The sequence below is a fragment of the Thamnophis elegans genome, chromosome 1 (genome assembly GCF_009769535.1).
Source record: "Thamnophis elegans isolate rThaEle1 chromosome 1, rThaEle1.pri, whole genome shotgun sequence".
Taxonomy (NCBI): Eukaryota; Metazoa; Chordata; class Lepidosauria; order Squamata; family Colubridae; genus Thamnophis; species Thamnophis elegans.
This window is the reverse complement of record NC_045541.1, coordinates 166244736-166267394: the sequence shown is the minus strand read 5'-3', so window position 1 is coordinate 166267394 and position 22659 is coordinate 166244736. Positions and strand designations below refer to the sequence as shown.

Here is a 22659-nt window from a genome sequence, read left to right as displayed (position 1 = left end):
TAATAGCTAGACAGATCCTTCCCTTGTGATCTTGGTGGATGGCTGGACTGGCATCTGACAGTTTAGTTAAGTGATTATCTCCTACAACAGAATCTGGCTCTAAGATTGGTTGGTAATTTCCCTTTGTTTCCAACTTGTATTGGGTTGTAGCCAGTTGTATTGCAGCTGAGGAACTAGGAGGAGCAAAAGTGGGAATTAACCCTTAGGCTGTCCAACTTCCTTTTTTTCCTGTGCAAATTAAGATCTATGATACGTTCGACTTGTACCAACATAATCCTGTGGAGATTTGGAAGTTGATTAATAGCACACAGTTGGGGAAAAGCCATTTGTTTTCCAAAAACATAAAAGAAAGAAAAAACTCCAGGAGATTAAGTAAATTAAATAATCATGAGTGAGTTCAGTTTGACATGGCTGGAATGTTGATTGAAATCAGGCCAACAATTCTGTTCTTTCAGATTTCTAATTTAAAAGAAAAAAAGAAAAACTCTTAAAAGCAAAAGCAGCTAGAAGTGAACAGATTAATCTTTCTCCTTTCTTTCTTCCTTTCTTTCTTTCTTTCTTTCTTTCTTTCTTTCTTTCTTCTTTCTTTCTTTCTTTCTTTCTTTCTTCCTTCCTTCCTTCCTTCCTTTCCTTCCTTCCTTCCTTCCTTCCTTCCTTCTTTGATATATGTGATATAAAGTGTTACACTTAATAGTCTTTCTTCACTCTTATTAAATGCGGTTCATTGTACACAGTAGTGTTGTAGACAGAGGGGATGTGGAATTAATTGAAATAGTGAAGTGTGGACAAGAATGTAGTTCAGGCATCCCAAATCTCATGTGTTCCATATACACTGGGAATGTGCAGTTCCATTTTAATTGGAAGTGAGAGTTATTTCCCCAAAGGGGTGGGCAAACCCAATTTACAGGCATGTTTTGGATTGCTTACAGACAAGATTGCTGGAATTACACTGCTTGGGTCATATATTAATGTAGTCTGCTTGGCTTGTGCATTAAAATGTGCACAAGCCACTCTGATTTATTTGGCATTCATGGTTAAACAAATCACTGAATTCAGGGCCATGCTATGTGTGCTGCTTTTTTTAATCTGCTTTGACACAACTTCTAAGAAGGTGTCTCTATTATTTTCATAATAGAGACACTTTTCCTATACATTATTGTGGGGGGGGGGGTTGTCAGTAAAAGAACTCATAGTAAGACTGAGTAATATTTGATACTTGTTGAGGCCAATTCCTACAACCCAAAGTGCTAAACAGGGAAATATCCAGGTGTGGGATTGAAAAATGTTAGCAACTGGTTCTCTGCTCGGTTGCTAGGCGGGCATGGCCATGGTGGGCATCGCTTACTCGGCCTCCTGCACCACGGAGGGGGGGGTGTTTTTCCCTCCACAGGCTCCGAAGGCCAGAAACAGGCCTGTTTTTGGACTTCTGGTACTTCCGATAGGCCCGTTTTTCGCCCTCCCCAGGCTGCAGAGGCTTCCTCGAGCCTCCAGGAGGACAAAAATTGCCTCCCCCAGTTTCCGGAGGTCCTCTGGAAGCCAGAAACAGGCTTGTTTCCAGAACTTCCGGCAGGCCCGTTTTTTGCCCTTCCCGAGCCTTTGCACAGGCTTTGCACAGACTTTGCACTTACCTGGCATGATGAATGGGCCGTGTGGAGATTCCTGGGAGGGGAGGGGTGGTGGCGGGGCCAGCCAGTCCTTGCAACAACCGGTTCAGCGAACCGGATGTAAAATTAATATCCAGTTCGCCCAAACCGGTGCGAACCGGCTGAGTCCCACCCCGGAAATATCCATCTTCAGTTCCATTTACTGATGGGGTGATAAGAAGCATTTTCTGTTCTGATCTCCATTTGGTTAATAAGCATATTAGATTGGTTGGGGAATTCTGGGAGTTGAAGTCCACCCAACTTCAAGTTGCCAAGATTGAGAAACACTGATCTAGAATGTCAGTCAATGCAAACTGAGACAAACGATAGCAGTGGGAAAGCCACCTTGCTTTGGGAAGGCGGCCTCTAATGAGGCCATCACATGTTGGGTCTCTAGGTCTGGTGGACCAGACTAAGTCTACAGACTTGAACACCCGGAGAAAAGATGGGATATCAGGGCAGGTAAATAAACTGAAAACAACTGATGTCCGAACAATTCCTGTTCTTTGTCAGGAGTGGAATTGTAACATTTCCCCTTCTTGGCCTCGTGTCTCACAGGGATTACTCTGGCCCTCGCCCTGCGGCCGTATCGGATGACCTATCGCCAGATCAAATACTTCTCCTTTCCTGGAGAGCTGTTGATGCGAATGCTGCAGATGTTGGTTCTTCCACTAATCGTCTCTAGCCTTATCACAGGTGAATGAGCAGGTTAACTGAGATCATTGTCTTAAAATCAGATCAGATCAGCAAAGTACTGTCCAGCTTCTGGCAATCTGGTGCTACAGCAGGGGTGGGAGCCACCATTTTCAGAGGCACATTACCTCAATACAGTTGCTTAATTTTGGGAGAAGGATGAATGGTTCCCGGAACACCTAGAAGGGCAGGACACATTTACCATTGAACTTACTGTTCCGATGCACCTCTTTTCAAGGACAGCTAGACAAGCCCTCTCTTTTCCGGTTGCAATTTTATCTTTTTGGGATTAGCAATTGTCAGTTTCTTTTTGGGGGGTATGTTCAGGGAGCAAACCTAGTAAGGAACATGTCTGGAGAATCTCAGTCATTCAGATCATGGTTGTTCCAAAGAAGCTTTTCAAGAGGCATCTGAAGAAACTTCTTGGATGAGAAGTGAAATATCTTCAAAGAAAAAACAAAAAGTCCAGTTGCCTCTTGAAAAAGCACCTTTGGGACTAACTAAGGTACCTTCTCTAGTTTCCATCTTTCTACTGAACAGATCATGCCAGGACTAGAGATGGGAAAGCCTGGGAAAAAAACCCAGTAAATATTTGGTGAAAAAACAGGGTTTTTTTCCTGTTTTTTTTCCCCAAACGGCTTTGGAAAAAAAATGGAAAAAACCCTGGTTTTTTTTCCAATTTTTCCACAGTTTTTCCAGGCATTTCCATCTCTAGTCAGGACATAAAAATGCAGCCCTGGGTTTGATCAAGAAGTCCATCTGATGAAGCATCCAATTTCCAAGGCAATTCTGGAGATGGCTGGGAATAAGGTCTCCTGTGATCTTCCATTGCTGAATTTTGACCTTTCCTCCCTTCTCAGGCATGGCATCCTTGGACAGCAGTGCTTCTGGCAAGATGGGTTTGCGTGCTGTCATTTACTATATGATGACAACCATCATCGCCGTCTTCATTGGAATCTTTATGGTCCTCGTCATCCATCCAGGAAAAGGGAGCAAGAAAGGTCTCCAAGGGGAGAACAAGTATGACCAGATCCATGCAACTGATGCTTTCATGGACCTCATCCGGTGAGCAATTTTAAGCCAGGGCAGAATCTTCTGATAATGGGTTGGTTATGGAAAATATAAAATAGCAACAGCAATGGCATTTATATACCGCTTCACAGTGCTTTACAGACCCCTCTAAGCGATTCAAAGTCAGCCTATTGTCTCCAACAATCTGGGTCCTCATTTTGCCCACCTTGGAAGGATGGAAGGCTGAGTCAACCTTGAGCCTGGTGGGATTTGAACTGCCAAATTGCAGGCAGCCGGCAGTCAGCAGAAGTAGCCTGCAGTACTGCACTCTAACCACTGCGCCACCAAGGGAATGGTTGGAAGGGGAATGGTTGGAAGGGGAAGCTGTCATTCATTTGTTAACATTGCAATGTGATGGAAGTGGCAAGGTGACCCAGGAAGTAATTTTCTAGTGCTTTCTATGTTCTCCAGCAGGAAGTGAGCAGTGCTTTCTTATGCTAGATTTGTCCAACTGAACTCTGTGATCCCTGTTAGTGAAATTCCTAACTCAGTCAGGAGAGTTTCGGTTCAGAGGTCTTTGTATGGTGATAAAGCCACAACCCTTAAAAACCATCTTAAAAATCTTCAAACTGATCCCGAAGGGACATTGATACCCTTGTGCTTTTGTCTCTTGTAGGAATATGTTTCCACCCAATCTTGTAGAAGCCTGCTTTAGACAGGTAAGAAGAGTTGAAGATCCTAATTGGGAACTTGCTTATTGTGACCAACTCTGAGTAGCCCTCAACTTTTGTAACTAAAGCTAAAACCAAACACTACAGCAATGTTAATAATCAACACTTCAGCATATGACCAAAACTGTCTTTTCATGTAAACAGTGTATGCTACAGCTCCCAGGTAAGTTAGTCAATGGGGAAATTGTGGCTCAAGCATTCCCTGTTCATTTCGGATGATTTGATGACTGAACCTGTTCACCACTCGAGACCTTTCTCGTCTGCAGAGTTTGCGAGAGTTGCTCATTTGGATGTTGTTTCTCTCATAAGAGCCCGAGCTGATCCTTCCTTCTGCTTCCCTTCCAGTATAAGACTCAATACAGTGTCCGGGTTATCAACAGAACGGTTGTGAGCAACACTTCTTCTGCGGCCATGTTGCCACAGCACCCAAACCGGGATACCAACAGCAGCGGTTTCAACTACAATGCCACCATGGCCACTTTGCCTCTCCTGCCACTTGAAAATGCTTTGGGAGTCTGGAATAATGTCACTAAAGCTCTAGGGAGCTTCCCGGAAGTGCTGAACTTTGAGGAGGTCATCCCCGGCCCAGGTTCTGTCAACGGGGTGAACGCCCTTGGCCTCGTTGTCTTCTCCATCTGCTTTGGCCTGGTGATTGGCAACATGAAGCAAAAGGGACACCCCCTGCGGGAGTTTTTTGACTGCCTCAATGAAGCCATCTTGCGGATGGTGGCGGTCATCATATGGTGAGGAGAGGGTCCCTCCTAGGCCGAGCAGGCTGTGATGTCTTTAAAAAAGCAAAGAGATGCTTTTACAGATTACTCTGTGCTAATGTGGTTAAACCTAGGCAAGGATAGGATCAGCGTAAGGTCAGAAAATTCCCCAAGTATTCTATATGTAATGTACAGGCGGTCCTCGACTTACGACCACGGTTGAGCCCACAAATTTATGTTGTTAAATGAGGCGATGGTTAAGTGAGCTTTGCCCCATTTGATGACCTTCCTTGCCACGGTTGTTAGGTGAATCACTGCAGCTCTCAAGTTAGTAACCTGGTTGTTAAATGAATCTGGCTTCCCCATTGACTCTGCTTGTCAGACAGTGGTAAAAGGCGACTACATGACATTGCAGCCGTCACAAATATGAGTCAGTTGCCAAGTGGCTGAATTTTGACCATGGGAATGCTGCAATGGTCATAACTGAAAAACATTCTTTCAGTGCTGTTGTAAGTTTGAACGGTCACTAAACAAACTATGGTAAGTCAAGGACCACCTGTATTTATTGCAGTTTTAATCCTACCACTAACAAGAGTTCTCTAGGCAGATTCTAAAACTGCAATAAATTCAATCATTGATGCAGGAGGTGTCTTCTTAGATTAGCAACTGGCAGTTGGCAAATAAATTTTCTCAGAATACAGTTTGCTGAAGGACAAATGAAAGAGTGCTATTTATGCCTTCATGCCTTACTTAGGAGCTTCCCCTTAAAGTATCAAAGGCTGTTTGATACCCTTAGTTTGATGGACAGGAAGAATTGAATTATCCATAAACAATGAAGGACCTTCCCCAGCCTGGTGTCTTCCATATGTTTTGGGATTACAACTCAGGATTTTTAGCTGTTAGGCTAGTCCAGTGTTGGCGAACCTTTTAGACACCGAGTGCCCAAACTGCGTGTGTGAGCATACCCAAACTGAAAGGTGTGTATGCGTGCACACACAAACACACACATGCACTGACATGTGCATAGGCATGCGCAGCAGAGACCCAAAGACCAGGGGTGAAATGTTATCGGTTCGGACCAGTTCATCCAAACCGGTAGTAAAAAATGCTACCGGTTCAGGCAAACCGGTATTTCCAACGATCAGCTGTGACGCGTGATTTATATTACTGTATTTTTCAGAGTATAAGACGCACCAAGGTTTTGAAGAGGCAAATTAAAAAAAACGTTTTTGCGCTCTGAAGACCTCCCCAAAACGGCACGTTTTTCGCAAAAACAGGCCCATTTTTTGTAAAAAAAAGGGCATGGATAGCCTTTACGAGGCTTATAGAGTGCTCCTCTATAACAGCCCATTTTTTGCTCATTTCGGCCCTCCCCAGCCCCCAGGAGCACTCTGGAAGCCTCCTAAAGGCTCTGCACAGCCATTTTGGTGAAGGGGTGGGGTTTTGGGAGGCAAAAAATGCTGTATTCAGTGTATAAGACGCACCCATGCCTTCAGCCTCTTTTTTGAGGGAAAAAGGTGCGTCTTATACTCCAAAGAATACGATAGCTACAATCGTCGGTTTTTCTGCTTTCTAGCTAATCTAAATCGCGTGGCACAGTGGATTCCCCCCCCTCCCCGGGCTGTTCTCCTTACCTTTGCAGACTCGGCAGGCTTCAAAAGGTTCCTTTTTTAGCGTTCCGTGGGTGCAGCACAGGGACGCATACACACACACACACTCAGTATCAGACTCATAGAACCGGTAGCAGATTTCAGAGGATTTCACCGCTGCTGAAGACCGGCTGGCTGGCGGGAAGCAGGGCATCCCAACCCTGGCAGCGCAGCAAGAGGTAAGATCTTTTTCTTTCGTGAGCTTCTGTTTCGTCGTTTGCAGGGAAACAGAAGCTCACAAAAGAAACGCCATGGAGATCTGACCTGGAGTGAAGGTGCGCGTGCCAGCAGAGAGGGCTCTGTGTGCCACCTCTGGCATGAATGCCATAGGTTCGCCATCGCGGGGCTAGTCCATTAGTTTGTTTCATTTATTAAATTTATATGCTGCCCATCTCACTGTTGAAGTAACTCTGGGTGGCTTACAAAATGATTTTAAAAACATGAAAACAATTAAAATTAATGAGAATTAACGAGAACTAAAAGCCAAGAGGATGGGTGGCACTGGGATGGAATCCCTCAACCTCATAGATTAGTTGACCAAGCCTTGTTGGAATTGTAGAATCAATACATCTGAAAGGCACCAGATTGGGAAACCTGGGTGATAATGACTAATCTGTTTTTTTTTCTTAAAGTATGCTAATTACTGTAAATTTATCTGTTTTAGCAGAATTGCTTGATGACCAATAAGGTTGCTTGACAATTTTGGAATTCAGCAAATCTGAAACTTTTTAACTGGCAGGATTTTTTTCAATTTCAGCATTTATATTGCCTTAACTAAATCAGCATTTGCTGATCACCCAGGCGATTATAATGAGTTCTGATCCTTAGAATCCTTGATTTAGGTTTGTCCGCAAATGTTTTCAAAGCGGGGGGCGGGGGGGGAACCCAAGTCCAGTTACATTTTGGAAAAATTGTCTTTGGGAGAACTTTGAGATCCTTCAGCATGAAAAACTAGTAAATTGTCAACCTTCTTTCCTGAAAGCATAAAACTTTGTCTGTTTTCCATGTTGGCTCAGAGCTGAGTATGGGAGTTGAGCACTATTTTGACATGTTTCATAACAGGTACGCCCCTATTGGGATCCTTTTTCTGATCGCTGGTAAGATTTTGGAGATGGAGGACCTGGCAGTGATGGGAGGCCAATTAGGCCTATACACACTCACAGTTATTGTGGGACTCCTGATCCATGGCCTCTGTGTCCTCCCACTCATCTACTTCATTGTCACACGCAAAAACCCCTGGATCTTCATGGCTGGCCTCCTACAAGCCCTCGTTACGGCTTTGGGAACATCTTCCAGGTGATGGTCTCTCGCAAAGGAATGGGACAGGCAGGCAAGCCATCTGGGGACCGCTCCCAGGAGACTGTGTGTGTGTGTGTTGTTTCCAAGCCTTTTTGGAACTCGCTGTTGGAAAATGTAGCTCCCAGCCAAGCCAACAGATTGGGGATCTTAAGTCACAAGCCGTGTATGTGTGTTGTGTGTCGGATTAGTTGCCAGGCCCTTTTGTTGTTCACAGTTGGAAGAAGCAGCTCTTAACAAGATGGGGAGAAGCAGGAGTTAAGGATATTGGCTTGGAAGTATAGAGAGAGAAAAAGCTTTTCTTTCCTTTGGAAGCCACTGGTAAGCCTTGATTTGCTCCAGCAACCACAATTAATTAAAGGAATTAATTGTTAATGTTGGCTTTTTTTTATCAGTTGGGTTTATGTCTGTAACATTGTTGCTATTATTTCAATTTGTATGCTGCCCAATCTCCAATGACTGTGAGCAATTCACAAGTAAAAACATTTAAACCTGGAAAAAAATACAAAAAAAACCCCAACATTAAAAGAATGACAAAAATCAGGAATAAAATAAAGACACCCACACAATTCAAAGTTATTGTTCCTTCGGTAAATTGTTTTGAATCTTGTTTGCTCCATAGAGTCATTTGAGAGACAGCCAGACATATAAATGGGAATAATGAATAAATGAATATAATATTCTTGAAACTGTTTAGCCACTCTACTCAAATTTCATCCCAAGCAAATTGCATTCCTGCTTGTATGAGAGAATATACGGTTGTGACATAAAAGGCCTCCTAAAAGGCCATGAAAGATTCTTCATTCAGGTTAAGAACTTTTCTGATTATTTTTTCTGTTAATTTTAAAATGGCTTCTGCCATCTTCTAAGAAATCTTCTAGGAAAATTTTTCCATACGTGCTATCATTGATTAAAACAGCCGCAGGGACACTAGCAAAATCTGGTAATTAACATTCAGTCATAAATACGGACAAATGAAAAATGTAACATAAAATAGCAGAACATGGCATTAGAAGTAGAAAAAATAGCAAGGTTAAAATCTACCATCCATCAAAAACATTTGGAGGTTTATATGTTTTTGATCTGAACTAAAATGGTCAGTCTAGGGCAGGGTTTCTCAAATTTGGCAACTTCAGGCTGTGTGGACTCCAATTCCCAGAATTCCTCAGCCAGCAGGAGGTCCACACAGCTTAAAGTTGTCAGGATTGAGAAAAACTGGTGTAGGGGCCTTTCTTTGTTGCAAAAGTGTAGTATTATCCATTCTTCTATGAATTGGCAAAAATAGACATATGGATGTGAAATTTGCTTGCTCATCTTTCCTCTCCTTGCAATCATTGACAGTTTTCTGAAGTTCTTCCAAGGAAATGGATGATCATGTAAAACATTTTAAATATCTTAAAGCCATTATTGGACAATGCTGGAAGGAGGAAAAACTAATTGAAATCCAGTTCGGTTCATGCCCGTTTCACTCATGGGCTAGGAATAAATTTGAATTCATTCATAGGGATGGGGCTGAAAAAAGAGGCTGCCACAATATGTTTGTGCCATAGTTAGCTGTGAGGGGCGGGGGGGGGGGAGGCCCTAGTGAGCACCAGGTGAGTGTAAGGTGCCAACATCAAAAAAGCCAGGTTGTGGAGGTCCTTGGTATTCTTTGTGTTTGGTGGTTTTCTTGCAGACATTTCATTACCCAACTAGGTAACATCACCAGTAGCTAGAAGGGAGCGGAGTTTGCAAGGAAACAACCAAGCTCAGAAAGCACCAAGGGCCGCACACACTTCAACTCTGAGCAACAAATGTTCTCTTATATCAGGCCCAGTTTGCACTGATTTGAGCAGAGTCTCTCAGAGAGATCACGAAAAGTAGGCAAATCCAATGTTGGAGCAGGTATTCAGATACCTGCTTTGCGTTGGTTTTAAGCTTTGTGTTTGAATTAGGCTGAGAGGGGGCATCTTAGGTCCCTTTTGGCCTTGTTCGCAAGTTATGAGATGTTTTGCTTCCAGCTCAGCCACACTCCCTGTCACATTCCGTTGTCTGGAGGAAAACAACAGGGTGGATAAACGAGTTACCAGGTTTGTTCTGCCGGTGGGAGCAACTATCAACATGGATGGCACTGCACTTTATGAAGCTCTGGCAGCCATCTTCATTGCCCAGGTCAACAACTACCAGCTTGACTTCGGTCAGATCATTACTATTAGGTATGTACAGACGCACGTAGGTGATAAACTACCTGTAAGGACTTGCCTCTCCCCTCCTCAAGAAAGCAAAACTCTTAAAACTGGCATCATTTCAAAATGAACTTTTATGGGGAGATAGCGATAGCAAGGAGAGCAAGGCAGGATCTGAAGTTCCCACTCAAAACAGTTAGGTTAAAAGTTGCAGAAACCCTTCCCCTTTGTCCAGTCCGAAAGTGAGCCAATCCACAGGTGCAAAGTTGTTATGGGAACCTGGAGCTCAGAAGGTGATAAGTATCTATTCTCAGCTCCTTCCCTCCGAGCTGATACAAAGCAGATGGCCCCAGGCCAATCCCTCCCCGCTCCCCTTCCCAGGATGGTACATCAAAGTAAAGACCAGAGACAAGGAAAAGTTGTAAACTGGCATCCAGGCCCTCCCTGCAAGAATGGCAGCTGGCAGCGTCCCGATAGGGATCTATGGGGATCTGACACCTATGCTGGTTTGCTTTGCCAGGTGTGTTCTGCCGCTTAGCACAGACTTTGCCAGCTCCGTGGACTGGCAGCGGTGGCGGTGGACAGAGGGGATGGTTTCACAAGGGCAACCTAATGCCACAAATGCAGCATTGTGTGCTTGCCTGCCACTTGCGCAGGGCCGTTGGGGACTCTTGGTTTAGTACATATTTGCCTTATGAGATTTTGGATATATGGATAGTATCCGTCTGCATTTGTTCCAGTTCCTTACGTCGTCTTATCTTAAAATTCAATTTTTAAAGCTTGCTGCATTTTACATCAGCAGTCAAAGAACTTGATTTGTTGCCTCATCCTTGAGTTAGACCAACAAGGCCAAGCTAAATAATTCTGCAGAATTATTTCCCAGCTGGCAAACTGCAGATTTTAATGCAGCCTTCTCCAAACTGATGCCCTATCGGTGGTCTTCTAAATTATAATTTCCACAGTCCTTTGGCCTGTAAGATTCATAATCCAGAACTACCTGCAGAACACCAATTTGGAGAAGAGGACGAACAAAATCTGCGAGGCCAGATTTTGAGGAATCCTATAGCGAGGCACTATCTTACTAATGTTCCTCCAATCTAACCAATGCCCTCTTCACCACAGCATTACTGCCACGGCAGCCAGTATCGGAGCTGCTGGCATTCCGCAGGCGGGCCTAGTGACCATGGTAATCGTGTTGACGTCTGTCGGATTGCCAACAGAGGACATCACTTTGATTATGACTGTGGACTGGTTCCTGTAAGTTGGTTGGGGCTAAGGGTTATGCTTGTGTTTAAGTCCACTTTAAATAGATATAGCCCACAAATAGACCTCTTTTCTGCCTCCCCACCTCCATATCATTGTAATGGAGATGGGCAGAATTTCTCCTGCCCAACTATCATTGAAAAATGAGAATACCCACATTCAGTGATGGAACACCTGCTCTGCCTGTAGAAAGGACTGTATCTACTGTCCAGCATCATTAGATCGGGCAGTGAGAAGCCCTGGGAATCTGGTGCCCTTTTGTATTGATAACATTGAGTACAGGTAGTCCCCATTTGCAATTGAGACCGGCACCTTGGTTGTTAAGCCAAGCAGTCAGTAAGTGAAACTGCAACTCTGCTTACAGTATGACTTCAGCCGTCTTTAGACAGTCGCTGAAAGGGAACTCCCTGTAGCATTTTGGGTGCTTGTGGTAAAAAAAATTGACGACAGATTTAAAGAAGATGGGGATGGCTGTTAATTCAGAGGGCCACCAAGTACATAGAAAGTAAAGATGGAGTCACAGTTTTACATTAAGCATGGTAGTTGAAGATTGGGTCTTTCGGAAACCTTGAACAGAGGTCCATTGTAGGAAACAGGAGGGTGGATTTAGTTCCATCTCCTGCTCTAACGTTAGCAGAACTGTTCTTATATTTGCTGATTGCATCTACCTGACCTACTAGAGGAGGGAGACAAGGAATGTTATGGGTCCCATCTAGAGGTGAGCTGCACATACATTAACCGGTTTGCTGTAAATGTAAGCGCGCACCTTCCTTGCTTTTCGGGTGGTTTCAAACACACATCAAATCTTCTCAGGCAGATGCGATGAGTAGAGCGGGTGAGGCACGGCAATCAGCTGGGATTTGTAGGTGGGGAACAGAGCCAGAGAGAGAGAGAGAGATATATATAGGACATGCTAACACCAGGGCAAGTGGGCGGGCCCAGCCAGTGGTTGGAACTACCGGTTTGCCCGAACTGGAAGCAGCCCACGTTTGGTCCCGTCCCTAAAAAGAAACATCTGGTGGGACTCAGAAGGGCCTTCTCCGTGGTGGCTCCCTCTGTCTGGAACATCATCCCCCACCCCAAGATTAGAGTGGCTCCCACTCTAATACTCTTTCGGAAGGCCCTAAAAACATGGTTATGTCAGTCTGCCTGAGGGCCCATCACCCAGAGAGGGATGAAGGCCATTCAATGGCTAGTATGAAAGTGTGTTGTGTGGGATGGGGGGTTATTATTTTATTATTTTTCTTTTTATTATTTTCCTTCCTTTTATATGCTGTTTTTATATCCTTGTAAGCAACCATGTGCGAGTAGGTGGCTATATAAAATTTTTAAATATAATAATAATAATAATCCTGCAATATCCATGTGAGACTGAAGGTACACTTCTGTTGACATTGAAAGCTGCAGCCCACTCCCAAGCAATGTTTGACTTGACAGTTCCTTCTCCTTCTGCTTTCAGAGACCGTCTCAGAACCACCGTCAATGTGCTGGGGGATTCACTGGGTGCTGGTGTTGTAGAGCATCTGTCTCGCCATGAGCTGGAGATGCAGGATGCTGAGCTCAGCAACTCAGTCCTTGAAGAGAATGAAAAACCATACCATCTAATATACCAAGAGAATGACACCCACAAGCACCTCAACAGTGAGACACCAATGTGACTTGGAGGAGCGGAGTATTGTCGGGATAGGATCTGTAAAATGTCACAACTGTGAAGCGCTAGAGAAGCAAGAGCCAGCCACAGTCCTCCCACAAACTCTCAGCAACTTCGTTTTCCCCTGTTCCCTGTCACCAGAAAATAAGGAATGTTTTTTCTAGAACGGTGATTGTGCTCCTACAATCGTGATTTGACAATAAGAGTTCGACCTCGGCTGTCCCGCCTCTTAACCACAGCTGGTAGTATCCTGCACCAAGTCAACTCCACATTTCCTTGCCAAGAAGATAAACTTTGAACATATTGTGCTGTGCCATAAAGACCAACTAATTTAAATCTTGTATTACAATTTTACCGATTGTGCTCATTTTTTAATTTTTTTTTTAGCACTTGAAAAAAATGCAGCCAAATAATATATATATATATATACATATGATGCTATATTGGTATGGAAAATGTTTATTTATGAGCATCATTAAAGTGGAGAATTATGTACAGCCTGTGTTTTTAAAGAAATTGATATGTGGAACTTGTTGCTGCTTTATTACAATTGAACGTTATATGTAGTCCCTGTTTAGCGACTCTTTGCAGTTGCAGTGGTGATGGAAAATTAACTTTGTGACTAGTCCTCACATTTATGACCTTTGTAGGGGTCCTTTACCTTTGTAAAGCTGAAGTAAAGATTGTAAGCACAAAGGAAAACTGAAGTAATGGTCATAGGTACAGTTGCAGTTTCACTTAGCAACCTGTTTGTTTAACAACTGAGTTGCCAATCCCAATTGTGGTCACTAAATGAGGACTGCTTGAACTATAGTATCATGTCAATGCTTATTTGCTTTTGTCTCCTTATTGGTTAATTGTTCAGAACACAGTAGCTTTGTTTATCAACCCAAGATGCATATAGCTCAGTATCTTCTTGTTTTTTTTAAATACATCGGTAACTATTTTCAGACACAAATAAGAAGGGGAGCCTCTCTTCTGTAGCTGCTCATAGCATCAGGACACATAGCTTTGAATTGTGACTGATGGCTTTTGATAGATCTCTGCTCTCCCAGTTGTCTCATATCCTTTGAAAGCCACTGAAGATACAGTCCTGTTGCCTCTTAGGCAAACCTCAGGACCTGGATGACTCTGACTGATCTCCAGTGTGGCATAAGGACCAGTACACACTCCAGAACCCACCACGCTCCTGCCTTTTCATAGATGGATTAAAAAATCTCTTAAATGTGTGAAAAAAGGTTGTGGAATGTATCACAACCATCAATATTCAATGTACTACAAACAGGTATTTGCAAAGCAGAGCTAAGAAACAGCAATTTCACTTTGGCAACTTAGCTGGGAAAATGTTTTATTAATCAGAAGAAAAGTATTTGTGTTTATTACGGGTGTTGATAGGAAATGTCTTTTAAGATCAAATCTAAGACATTAGCAAATCCAACACTCTCTGAGTTCTTTTTTTAGAATAGAATACAACAACAGAGTTGGAAGGGACCTTGGAGGTCCTCCAGTCCAACCCCCTGCTTAGGCAGAAAACCCTACACCACTTCAGACAAATGGTTACCCAACACCTTATTAAAAACTCCCAGTGTTGGAGCATTCACAACTTCTGGAGGCAAGTTGTTCCACTGATTATTATTATTTTTGAAATGTCAGGAAATTTCTCCTCAGTTCTAAGTTGCATCTTTTCTTGATTAGTTTCTACCCATTGCTTCTTATTCTACCCTCAGATGCCTTGGAGAATAGCTTCCCTCCCTCTTCTTTGTGGCAGCCCCTGAGATATTGGAACGCTGCCATCATGTCTGCCCTAGTCCTTCTTTTCATTAAACTAGACATACCCAGTTCCTGCAACCGTTCTTCATATGTTTTAGTCTCCAGTCCCCTAATCATCTTTGTTGCTCTTCTCTGCACTCTTTCTAGAGTCTCCACATCTTTTCTACATCGTGGCGACCAAAACTGAATGCAGTATTCCAGGTATGACCTTACCAAGGCATTATAAAGTGGTATTAACACTTCACGTGATTTTGATTCTATCCCTCTATATTAACACTTTAGGTGATCTGGATTCTATCCCTCTTCTATAAATAGATCTATTCTCTTTCTTTCTTTGCTAGAACTTTCCTTTACTCTTCCTGGTTACTTCCCTTTTTTGATTGCTTGACAATGAAATTCTTTCCCTCTCCTAGAGGTTTGCTTGTTGCATGCTTAATTGTTGCCCAGTTCTTGCCTTTGAAGTGCGGTAGCCAGACCCATCTCTTCCTCTTGATTTTCTTCCCCTAGACAGCTTCTACCCGAGTCTCCTAACCCATCATGTCTGGATGTCTTGCAGGTAGCCTAGGGCTTTAGAATCACTGCCATGAAGTACAAGAGTGGGAGGGGATTTCTCCAGAGTAGTGCTATTTGGCACATGATGCTGAAAGGAAGCTGAATAAATAACTGTTGCTAGGAGACCTATTTTGTTTGGCTGAGTCAAGTTGCCAGGCTGACTCTCCAGAATGCTTCTCATGGCCAGCTTGTACCTCCATCCATGCTATACTTATCAAGTATGGTGGACTGCAGGATGACTTGGAAAACAATATGCAGCTGTTGGATTGTGAATTTTAAACCTTTGTCCTAGGATACAGTTAGGAAAGAGCAAAATGTGTACTGTGATTCTTGTATGGGTGAGCACACTCCAGTCCCTTCCCCCAAATCTTGCTATCTGATGGGAGCTACAAAGCAAGCCTTTTCCGTGGCAGCCTCTGCCCTATGAAATACTCTGTCCCTTGAAGTTTGTCAAGGCTTCTATCTTCTTAAACTTCTGTAAAGCTTTAAAGACCTGGTTTCCCCCCCACTCCAAATGCTGGGATCAGATTAAAAAACTGCACATTAGATTACAATTTTTGTTTTGTTTTTAATGTTTCGATGTGTTTAGTTTTATAGTTTTAATATGGTTTTATATGCTGTTTAAACACTTTGGGAGCTGCCCAGAGTTGGTTTGAAGATGGGCAGCTGTATAATAAATGTTTTAAATGAAATAAATAAAAATATATCATTTAGGAGGTGCCTTGTGGTCCTTTGGTACAGATGGGACAGTATCCCGAGCAACCGTTTGCTTATTCATGGTGAGGGCTAGATCACATTTAGTTAGCTCCCAGGCTTTAAGGCAAAATCCAAATTGACCACATAATGCTTTGGCACAATGGCTCCCAGGCTTATTGATAAGATGATAGCATTCCAGTTCTGGGACAATGGGCACGACAAATGTTACAGTATTGATGTGCTACCTCTTATAACCTGTTGCTCCAGCTGTTAAAAGCAAGTAGAGGCAATTGTTCATCACTCATAAGATAAATGACAGCAAAACAAGATTGTAGTCATAGTTCTATCCTTTAGCAGAGTAGTGGCAGGTAAAGGTAAAAGTTCCCCCATGTGTGCTAGCCATTTCAGGCTCTAGGGGGCAGTGCTCATCTGCTTCAAAGCCAAAGAGCCCGCACTGTCCGAAGATGACTCCGTGGTCATGTAGCCGGCATGACTAAACACCGAAGGCACATGGAACACTGTTACCTTCCCTATTTTTCCTTTGTTTCTACTTGCATTTTTTACATGTTTTTGAACCGCTAGGTTGGCAGAAGCTGGGACAAGTAACAGGAGCTAGCTCCGTTACTTGGTGCTAGGGATTCGAACCGTCAAACTGCCAGCCTTTCTGATTGACAAGCTCAGCGTCTTAGCCACTGAGCCACCGCGTCCCTAGTGGCAGCTATAACACCCCAAAGCAGAATTCTTTATAAGGAATCAGGAGTTTGCTAACCGCCACCAGTGGCAGAAGCTAAACAATTAATTGGTAAAAATGGTCTTCAAGTCCATTCTGAATCAGTTCCTTTCCTTCACCCCAAGTTGGAATGTCTGATAACCCTTATCTTTTCCCCTCACGCCTATGAATACCTTTACAGCATGGAAGTTTGCTATTTTCTTACTAGTCTTTTTGCCTGTATGTTTGTCCTTTCCTGACAAAATGATCTGTGTTTCCTCTTCTTTTGCTTCTTGTTTGCTTGGAGTAGATATGAAAGTAAAAAGTTGTTACTTTCCAGTTAAACTCAACTCCTGGTAAAAAATGGAAATGTGGAAATGGTTTTCCACTATAATCAAGATAGTTTTTTCCCCATTCTAGCCGATAGCCTGGAATGCCCACTGGTTCTATCAAACTGCCATTGTTCAACCCTACTGTGTTTTCTAGATCAGCCAAACTCAAGTACCTCCTAGCTGGGACATTGAGTGAGACTACTGTCAAATAATTATAATGCCCTTCTTTTCCCCCCCATTCACTGCCTCTAAAAATCAACTACCTTTAATGTCTGAGAAAAGAAGAAAAATCAGAATACAGAGTAACAAGAGTTGGAAGGGACCGTGGAGGTCTTCTAGTCCAACCCCCTGCTTAGGCAGGAAACCCTACACCACTTCAGACAGAGAGTTATCCAACATCTTCTTAAAAACTTTCAGTGTTGGAGTATTCACAACTTCTGGAAGTAAGTTGTTCCACTGATTAATTGTTCTGTCAGGAAATTTCTCCTTAGTCCTAGGTTGCTTCTCTCCTTGATTAGTTTCCACCCATTGCATCTTGTTCTGCCTTCAGATGCTTTATAGAATAGCTTGACACCCTCTTCTTTGTGGCAGCCCAGATATTGGAACTATCATGTCACCCATAGTCCTTTTCAGTAGACTACATACCCAAATCAGAAATCTTATCATTGCCTAGAATTGGCAAATACATTTCATAATAGTTGCAAAAGGCGGCTTTACTCGGAACAACTTACATTCTGCGACAAGATCTGTTAACACCCATCAAACATCCCTATCTGCCTATTCCAGGTCCTTGGGAACGACTCCCTAGGCAAACAAAAATGCCAAATCTAGCCTGAACATCTGGACGAACCATCATCATCATAATTACTACAATAGCGATTCAAGTACATATCTGAATATTTTGAAAATATTTTTGAATATTTTGAAATATAACTTGGCAAAAATTACATATCCATCACTGACTTCATATAATAAACGCTAAATATGTTAGTTATTAAATAAATCCGCTTGGGTCATGAATATAAGTGTGTAATTTTGGTAGTTAGCTATTAAGGAAAATAAACATGAAAGCCATGCACAGGTAACCATGAACCACATAGAAACACAAGAGGACTCAGGAGCCAGGATTAAAAATGAATGGAAGAACATTCCTCACCGGAAGAGGAGGGTCACAAAAAACTACTATTTCCGCCCCGTCTTGCCATGTGCAAAAGAATCCTCGCTGGTGCTGGAGATAGGAAGGTCTCGTGATGATGGCGTCATCGATGCGCGGCGGCAGGATGGCGGCTGGCGCGGCGCGCTCGCTGCTACTTTTGCGGCTCTCCGGCCGGCCCTGGCGATGTCGGGGACGCGTTTACTCCACGCCGGGGCTGAGGCGGCCTTTCCCTTCTGCGCCTTCCGTGGCGGGACCTTGGGTGGCCCGGGCGCCTTCGGGAGCGCCGCAAGCAGAGGAGCGGCAGCGGCTCTTTCTCTTGGGCGGGCGTTCTTCCAGCGGCTATAGCAGCAGCAGCAGCAGCAGCAGCAACGGCGAAGACAACCTGGAGGGCTCTGAGGGCGACGGAGGCCTTCCTGGCTCCGGCGACAGCGCTGGCTCTGACTCTGGAGGGCCAACGATGGTGACAGCGCTGGCCCCGCTCATGGTCCCCGAGCACGTCCCCCACGTGCCCCTTATCCCCATCTCCAGGAACCCTGTCTTCCCGCGCTTTATCAAGATAATCGAGGTGATCCACGTCAATGATATTTTCAGAGAATGAAGAGAAATGGGGAGGAGAAGAGGAAGAAGCCGTTTTTCCCTGGGAGGGCTCATAGGTTGGTGGGGGGAGAGCGGGGATGAGTCTCTGCTTTGCTTTGTAACAAAATTCCCAGTTCACTCGCTGGTACAGTTAGTCTTTAACTTGGACCAGTTCATTTAGTGACCAACCGAAGTTACAAGGGCATTGAAAAAAGTGATTTATGATCATTTTTCATACAACATGCAAGCATTCCCATGGTCATGTGATCAGACACTTGACAACTTTCTCCCTCCCTCCCTCCCTATCTATCTATCTATCTATCTACATACATACACACACACACATACATACATACATACATACATACATACATACATACAAAATGGGAAAGTTGTCAAGTGCCTGAATACATTGTTCACTAAGCAACTGTTTCCTATTCATGATAGTTGCAGTGTGTGATCAGCTTTTGCAACCTTCTGACAAGCAAAGTCAATGGGGGAAGCCAGATTCACTTAACAACCATGTTATTAACTTAAGAACTGCAGTGATTCACTTAACAACTGTGGCAAGGAAAGAGGTTTACTAATGGGAAGAGAATCAGTTTGGTGTAGTAATTTAAAGCAGGCTAGAAACTGGGAGACTGAGTCCTAGTCCAGCTTTAGGTATAAAGCCAGCTGGATGACCCTGGGCCAGCCATTCTCTCTTAACTCTAGGAAGGAGACAATGGCAATCCACTGCTGAAAAACCTTGCCAAGAAAACTGCAGGGACTGGTCTAGGCGGTTACCAGGAGTCAACACTGACTCAAAGACATAACAACTACAATAATAAAGTAGTAGGTAAGGGGCCTCTCTTGTAAAGATTTTTTGCTTTCTAGTGAACCACAATGTTTGAATGGGAACATTCCTAATTCACACTCTAGGAGCAAAGGCTTTGTTGAAAAGTTTAGAGGAGCTGCTGTCATGACTAGTCTATTTTAGCTTGTTTTAGTCAGTGGTCTTGTTTAACATGAAACAGTAATTTTAAGCACGCAGTATATCTCAGTAATCTAGCACATGTTTTACATTAGAAGTAGACAGGTTTTCAGTATTTGAGGGTTGCAAAATGGGTATAGTAGTTTTCTTAAAAAGTGCACTATGCCTATTGTAAGGCTGCTTTTTTAAATGTTTTCCACCCCAAGGTGGCAGAAGACTGCTGTCAATTTATTCTGACCAATAGCCATGGTCAGAGGGTATTCTAAGGGTCCCTAAAAGATTATTTCAAGACCACAAATAGTCCACCCTTGTATTATATTCTGAAAGTCTCAGATGCCATTCTCTGTACTGTTACTGGAGTGGACAAATTTTGTTTCTCCTGCAGACATAAAGGATTTCTGCTAGATATAAAATGTAAAACAAGGATAGCCATATGAAACCATCTGAAGGAAAAGAAACAAAAATTTGTTGTTGAGCAGTTGAGTTCTTAAGTTTTTGAGCTGGATTGACCTGAAATTTGATTTGGTTGTAAAAAAATTGCATTCATATAAAAGTAACTAAAGCAGGAGATCTAATTTTGGAAGTATGGTACGTTATTAGCAAGTCAGAAAGAACTTTCCCCACTGCATTGTCCATTCAAATCCTTGTAAATTTGGAACTGCTGCATATTCCTTTTTCATTAAGCGAGTTACAAATTCCATTTTTAAAAAGTTTAAAAGCATGATTCTAACATGTGGATTCTATTCTGTCAAACATCTGTTTCTTGTTGAAAGATTTTGAAAGCCATTCCATAATTTTAATAGATTATATTTTGACAGATTTGTTTTAATAGATTTCTTAGGATGATTTGTTTTGAGTATTCAATATGTTTGACCGTGTTGTAGTTTACTTTAGTTTTAGGGCTTTAAAAATTCTAAGAATCTAATTTCCTCTGTCAATTTAGCCATTGCTTTAGCTTGAGATAGTTCATAAATTGCAGTTATGTAGCAGTACTAAATTTCTTTTGACAGTTCAGTCCTTGAATCAGATTGTAAACCTTGGTTTTGTTCTCCTTCTGTGCAAATCTAGCAACAGCTGTGACCTTGGCAATGCTTCCAAATTCTGTTTTCAAGTATGTTCAGGGTTATACCACAGTTGGCAGCTCTTCTTAGCTTTTTCTCATCAGCGATACTTTGACTAACAGTAACATGTGAAAATGATCTGCTAGAAAGGGGGATATCCCAAATTCAAGGAATTTTATCCAGGATATATATTTATTTCTACCCTGTTTTTCAATTGTAGAACCACAGTAGGCTTACTTAGATTTGAAAATAAATTCTTATAGTATATATAAGCTTTTAATGTTAGAATCAAAACACAATTTCATGGTTTCCAATTATTACTGGACTGAAGGATATGACTAACAGATTAGCCAGTTGCTTCAGATTTCAGAATATTTCATCATCTTATTTGAATGAAGCCATTCATTTTAAAACTAGAATTTATCTCCAACATTGATATTTGGCTTTTCCTTGACTTTACCAGCAACTTGGAAAATATCTGTTTTAGACAGTTTTCCCAAAAAAACTTTTTAAAGGCCCTGATCTTTCCGAAATGTAGAAAGATTGCAGATTGCAGTAATCTCAAAGTTACTTATCATGGAAAAAATATTCTCAGCTAACAGCCATCATTAAGTTCCATAAGATAATTCTGCTTTGGCATAATTGTTGCAAATGTCTTAAGACTCTTTCTATCTTAAGACTGATCTATTTTGTCCCCACCCTCCATGCTTTTACATTTTGCAGGATATGTCTAGGGAGGATCTCATTCATCCAGGTCATGGTTTTCCCAAAGGTGTTTTCATTTTAAAGGCAACTGAACTTTCTGATCAGGAAGTCCCATTGCCTTTAAAATAAAAGCTTCTTTGGTAAATACCAGGATACCATACACTAAGCAGGAACCAATTTTAGCTGACTACTGTGTCAGGAGGGATACTTTGGGAGGTGGAGAAGGAGGGAGAAGATAGTCATTCCATATATAAAGATATATGGTAAAAACTAATAACAGGGATGGGCTGAGAACCGGGGATAGGTTTTAAAAAGAAGAGTTACATACCAAACAGGGAAGAAGAAAATATGTGATGTCCCAGGAGGTGCCATGTCAGACCTTACAGCTGGGTGACCTTGAGGCAGTGTCTCAAGGCGATACAGCATTTACTTTCGCTTCCCGAACATCCCCTCCTCTCCAGAGTTCATGTCAGTCTGTCACCTCAATGAAGCCCAAGCAAGCATAAGGTGGCAGCTGAGACACCGTATGTTTTATTCTCATTTTACCTGGCATTCTTTCTCACCTGACCCTCTTGCTGAGAACTCTGTGAAACAGTAAGTGATTCCGCAAGGGAAGTTGAGAACATCGCATCTGAGTGCAGAAAAAGAGCCACCAGCGTATAGACACTGTTAGGGGCATTATCGCATGTCTGATGCCTCTCCTTCCTTCTGTTGGTTCATCTTCTCTTTGATTAGAACTCTATTTTTCTCAAGCATTCGTTTAAGTAATTTTAGCTAATAAAAAGCTAATCTGGTTTGATTCTTAACCTTCATGCATATAGCTAACTTAAAAAACCCAAAGGGTTATAGTTTCAACACTTGTCTTGAGAAAAAAAATATGGAATATATGCCTGAAATATATTTATATTCTGGGGCCAGATGTGTGAAATGTATGCAAAACAAACTCTTGGAGGAGTTTGTGTAATGTTTTTGGGTCAAAATTGATAGAGATCTCGTGGATGCCTTGGGGTGATTTCACTGAGAGGTGGATCAGTGGCTAAGACACTGAGCTTGTCGATCAGAAAAGTCGGCAGTTCAGTGTTTTGAATCTCTAGTGCCGCATAACAGAGTGAGCTCCCGTTACTCGTCCCAGCTTCTGCCAACCTAGCAGTTCAAAAGCATGGAAAAATGCAAGTAGAAAATTAGAGGCCACTTTTGGTGGGAAGGAAACAGCATTCCGTGCGCCTTTGACGTTTAGTCATGCCAGCCACATGACCACGGAGATAGCGTCTTTGGATAGCGCTGGTTCTTCGACTTTGAAAAGGAGATTAGCACCGC

The 22659-nt window shown here is 42.7% G+C and overlaps 2 protein-coding genes across 3 annotated transcripts in view; both read left to right on the top strand.

Annotated features, from left to right (window-relative positions):
* Positions 1-14039, top strand: part of LOC116523351 (excitatory amino acid transporter 1-like) — a 33488-nt gene extending 19449 nt beyond the window's left edge. For both annotated transcript variants that reach the window (XM_032238462.1, XM_032238453.1), the window contains exons 3-10: positions 2202-2339; positions 3197-3401; positions 4024-4066; positions 4424-4821; positions 7500-7733; positions 9734-9928; positions 11021-11155; positions 12621-14039. In XM_032238462.1, the coding sequence (XP_032094353.1) occupies positions 2202-2339; positions 3197-3401; positions 4024-4066; positions 4424-4821; positions 7500-7733; positions 9734-9928; positions 11021-11155; positions 12621-12819 (1547 nt within the window). In that variant the 3' untranslated portion in view covers positions 12820-14039. The remainder of the gene's footprint in view (positions 1-2201; positions 2340-3196; positions 3402-4023; positions 4067-4423; positions 4822-7499; positions 7734-9733; positions 9929-11020; positions 11156-12620) is intronic.
* A 4068-nt stretch (positions 14040-18107) lies between these two features.
* Positions 18108-22659, top strand: part of LONP1 (lon peptidase 1, mitochondrial) — a 34023-nt gene continuing 29471 nt past the window's right edge. The window contains exon 1 of the mRNA XM_032238428.1: positions 18108-18592. Within this exon, the coding sequence (XP_032094319.1) occupies positions 18122-18592 (471 nt within the window). The 5' untranslated portion in view covers positions 18108-18121. The remainder of the gene's footprint in view (positions 18593-22659) is intronic.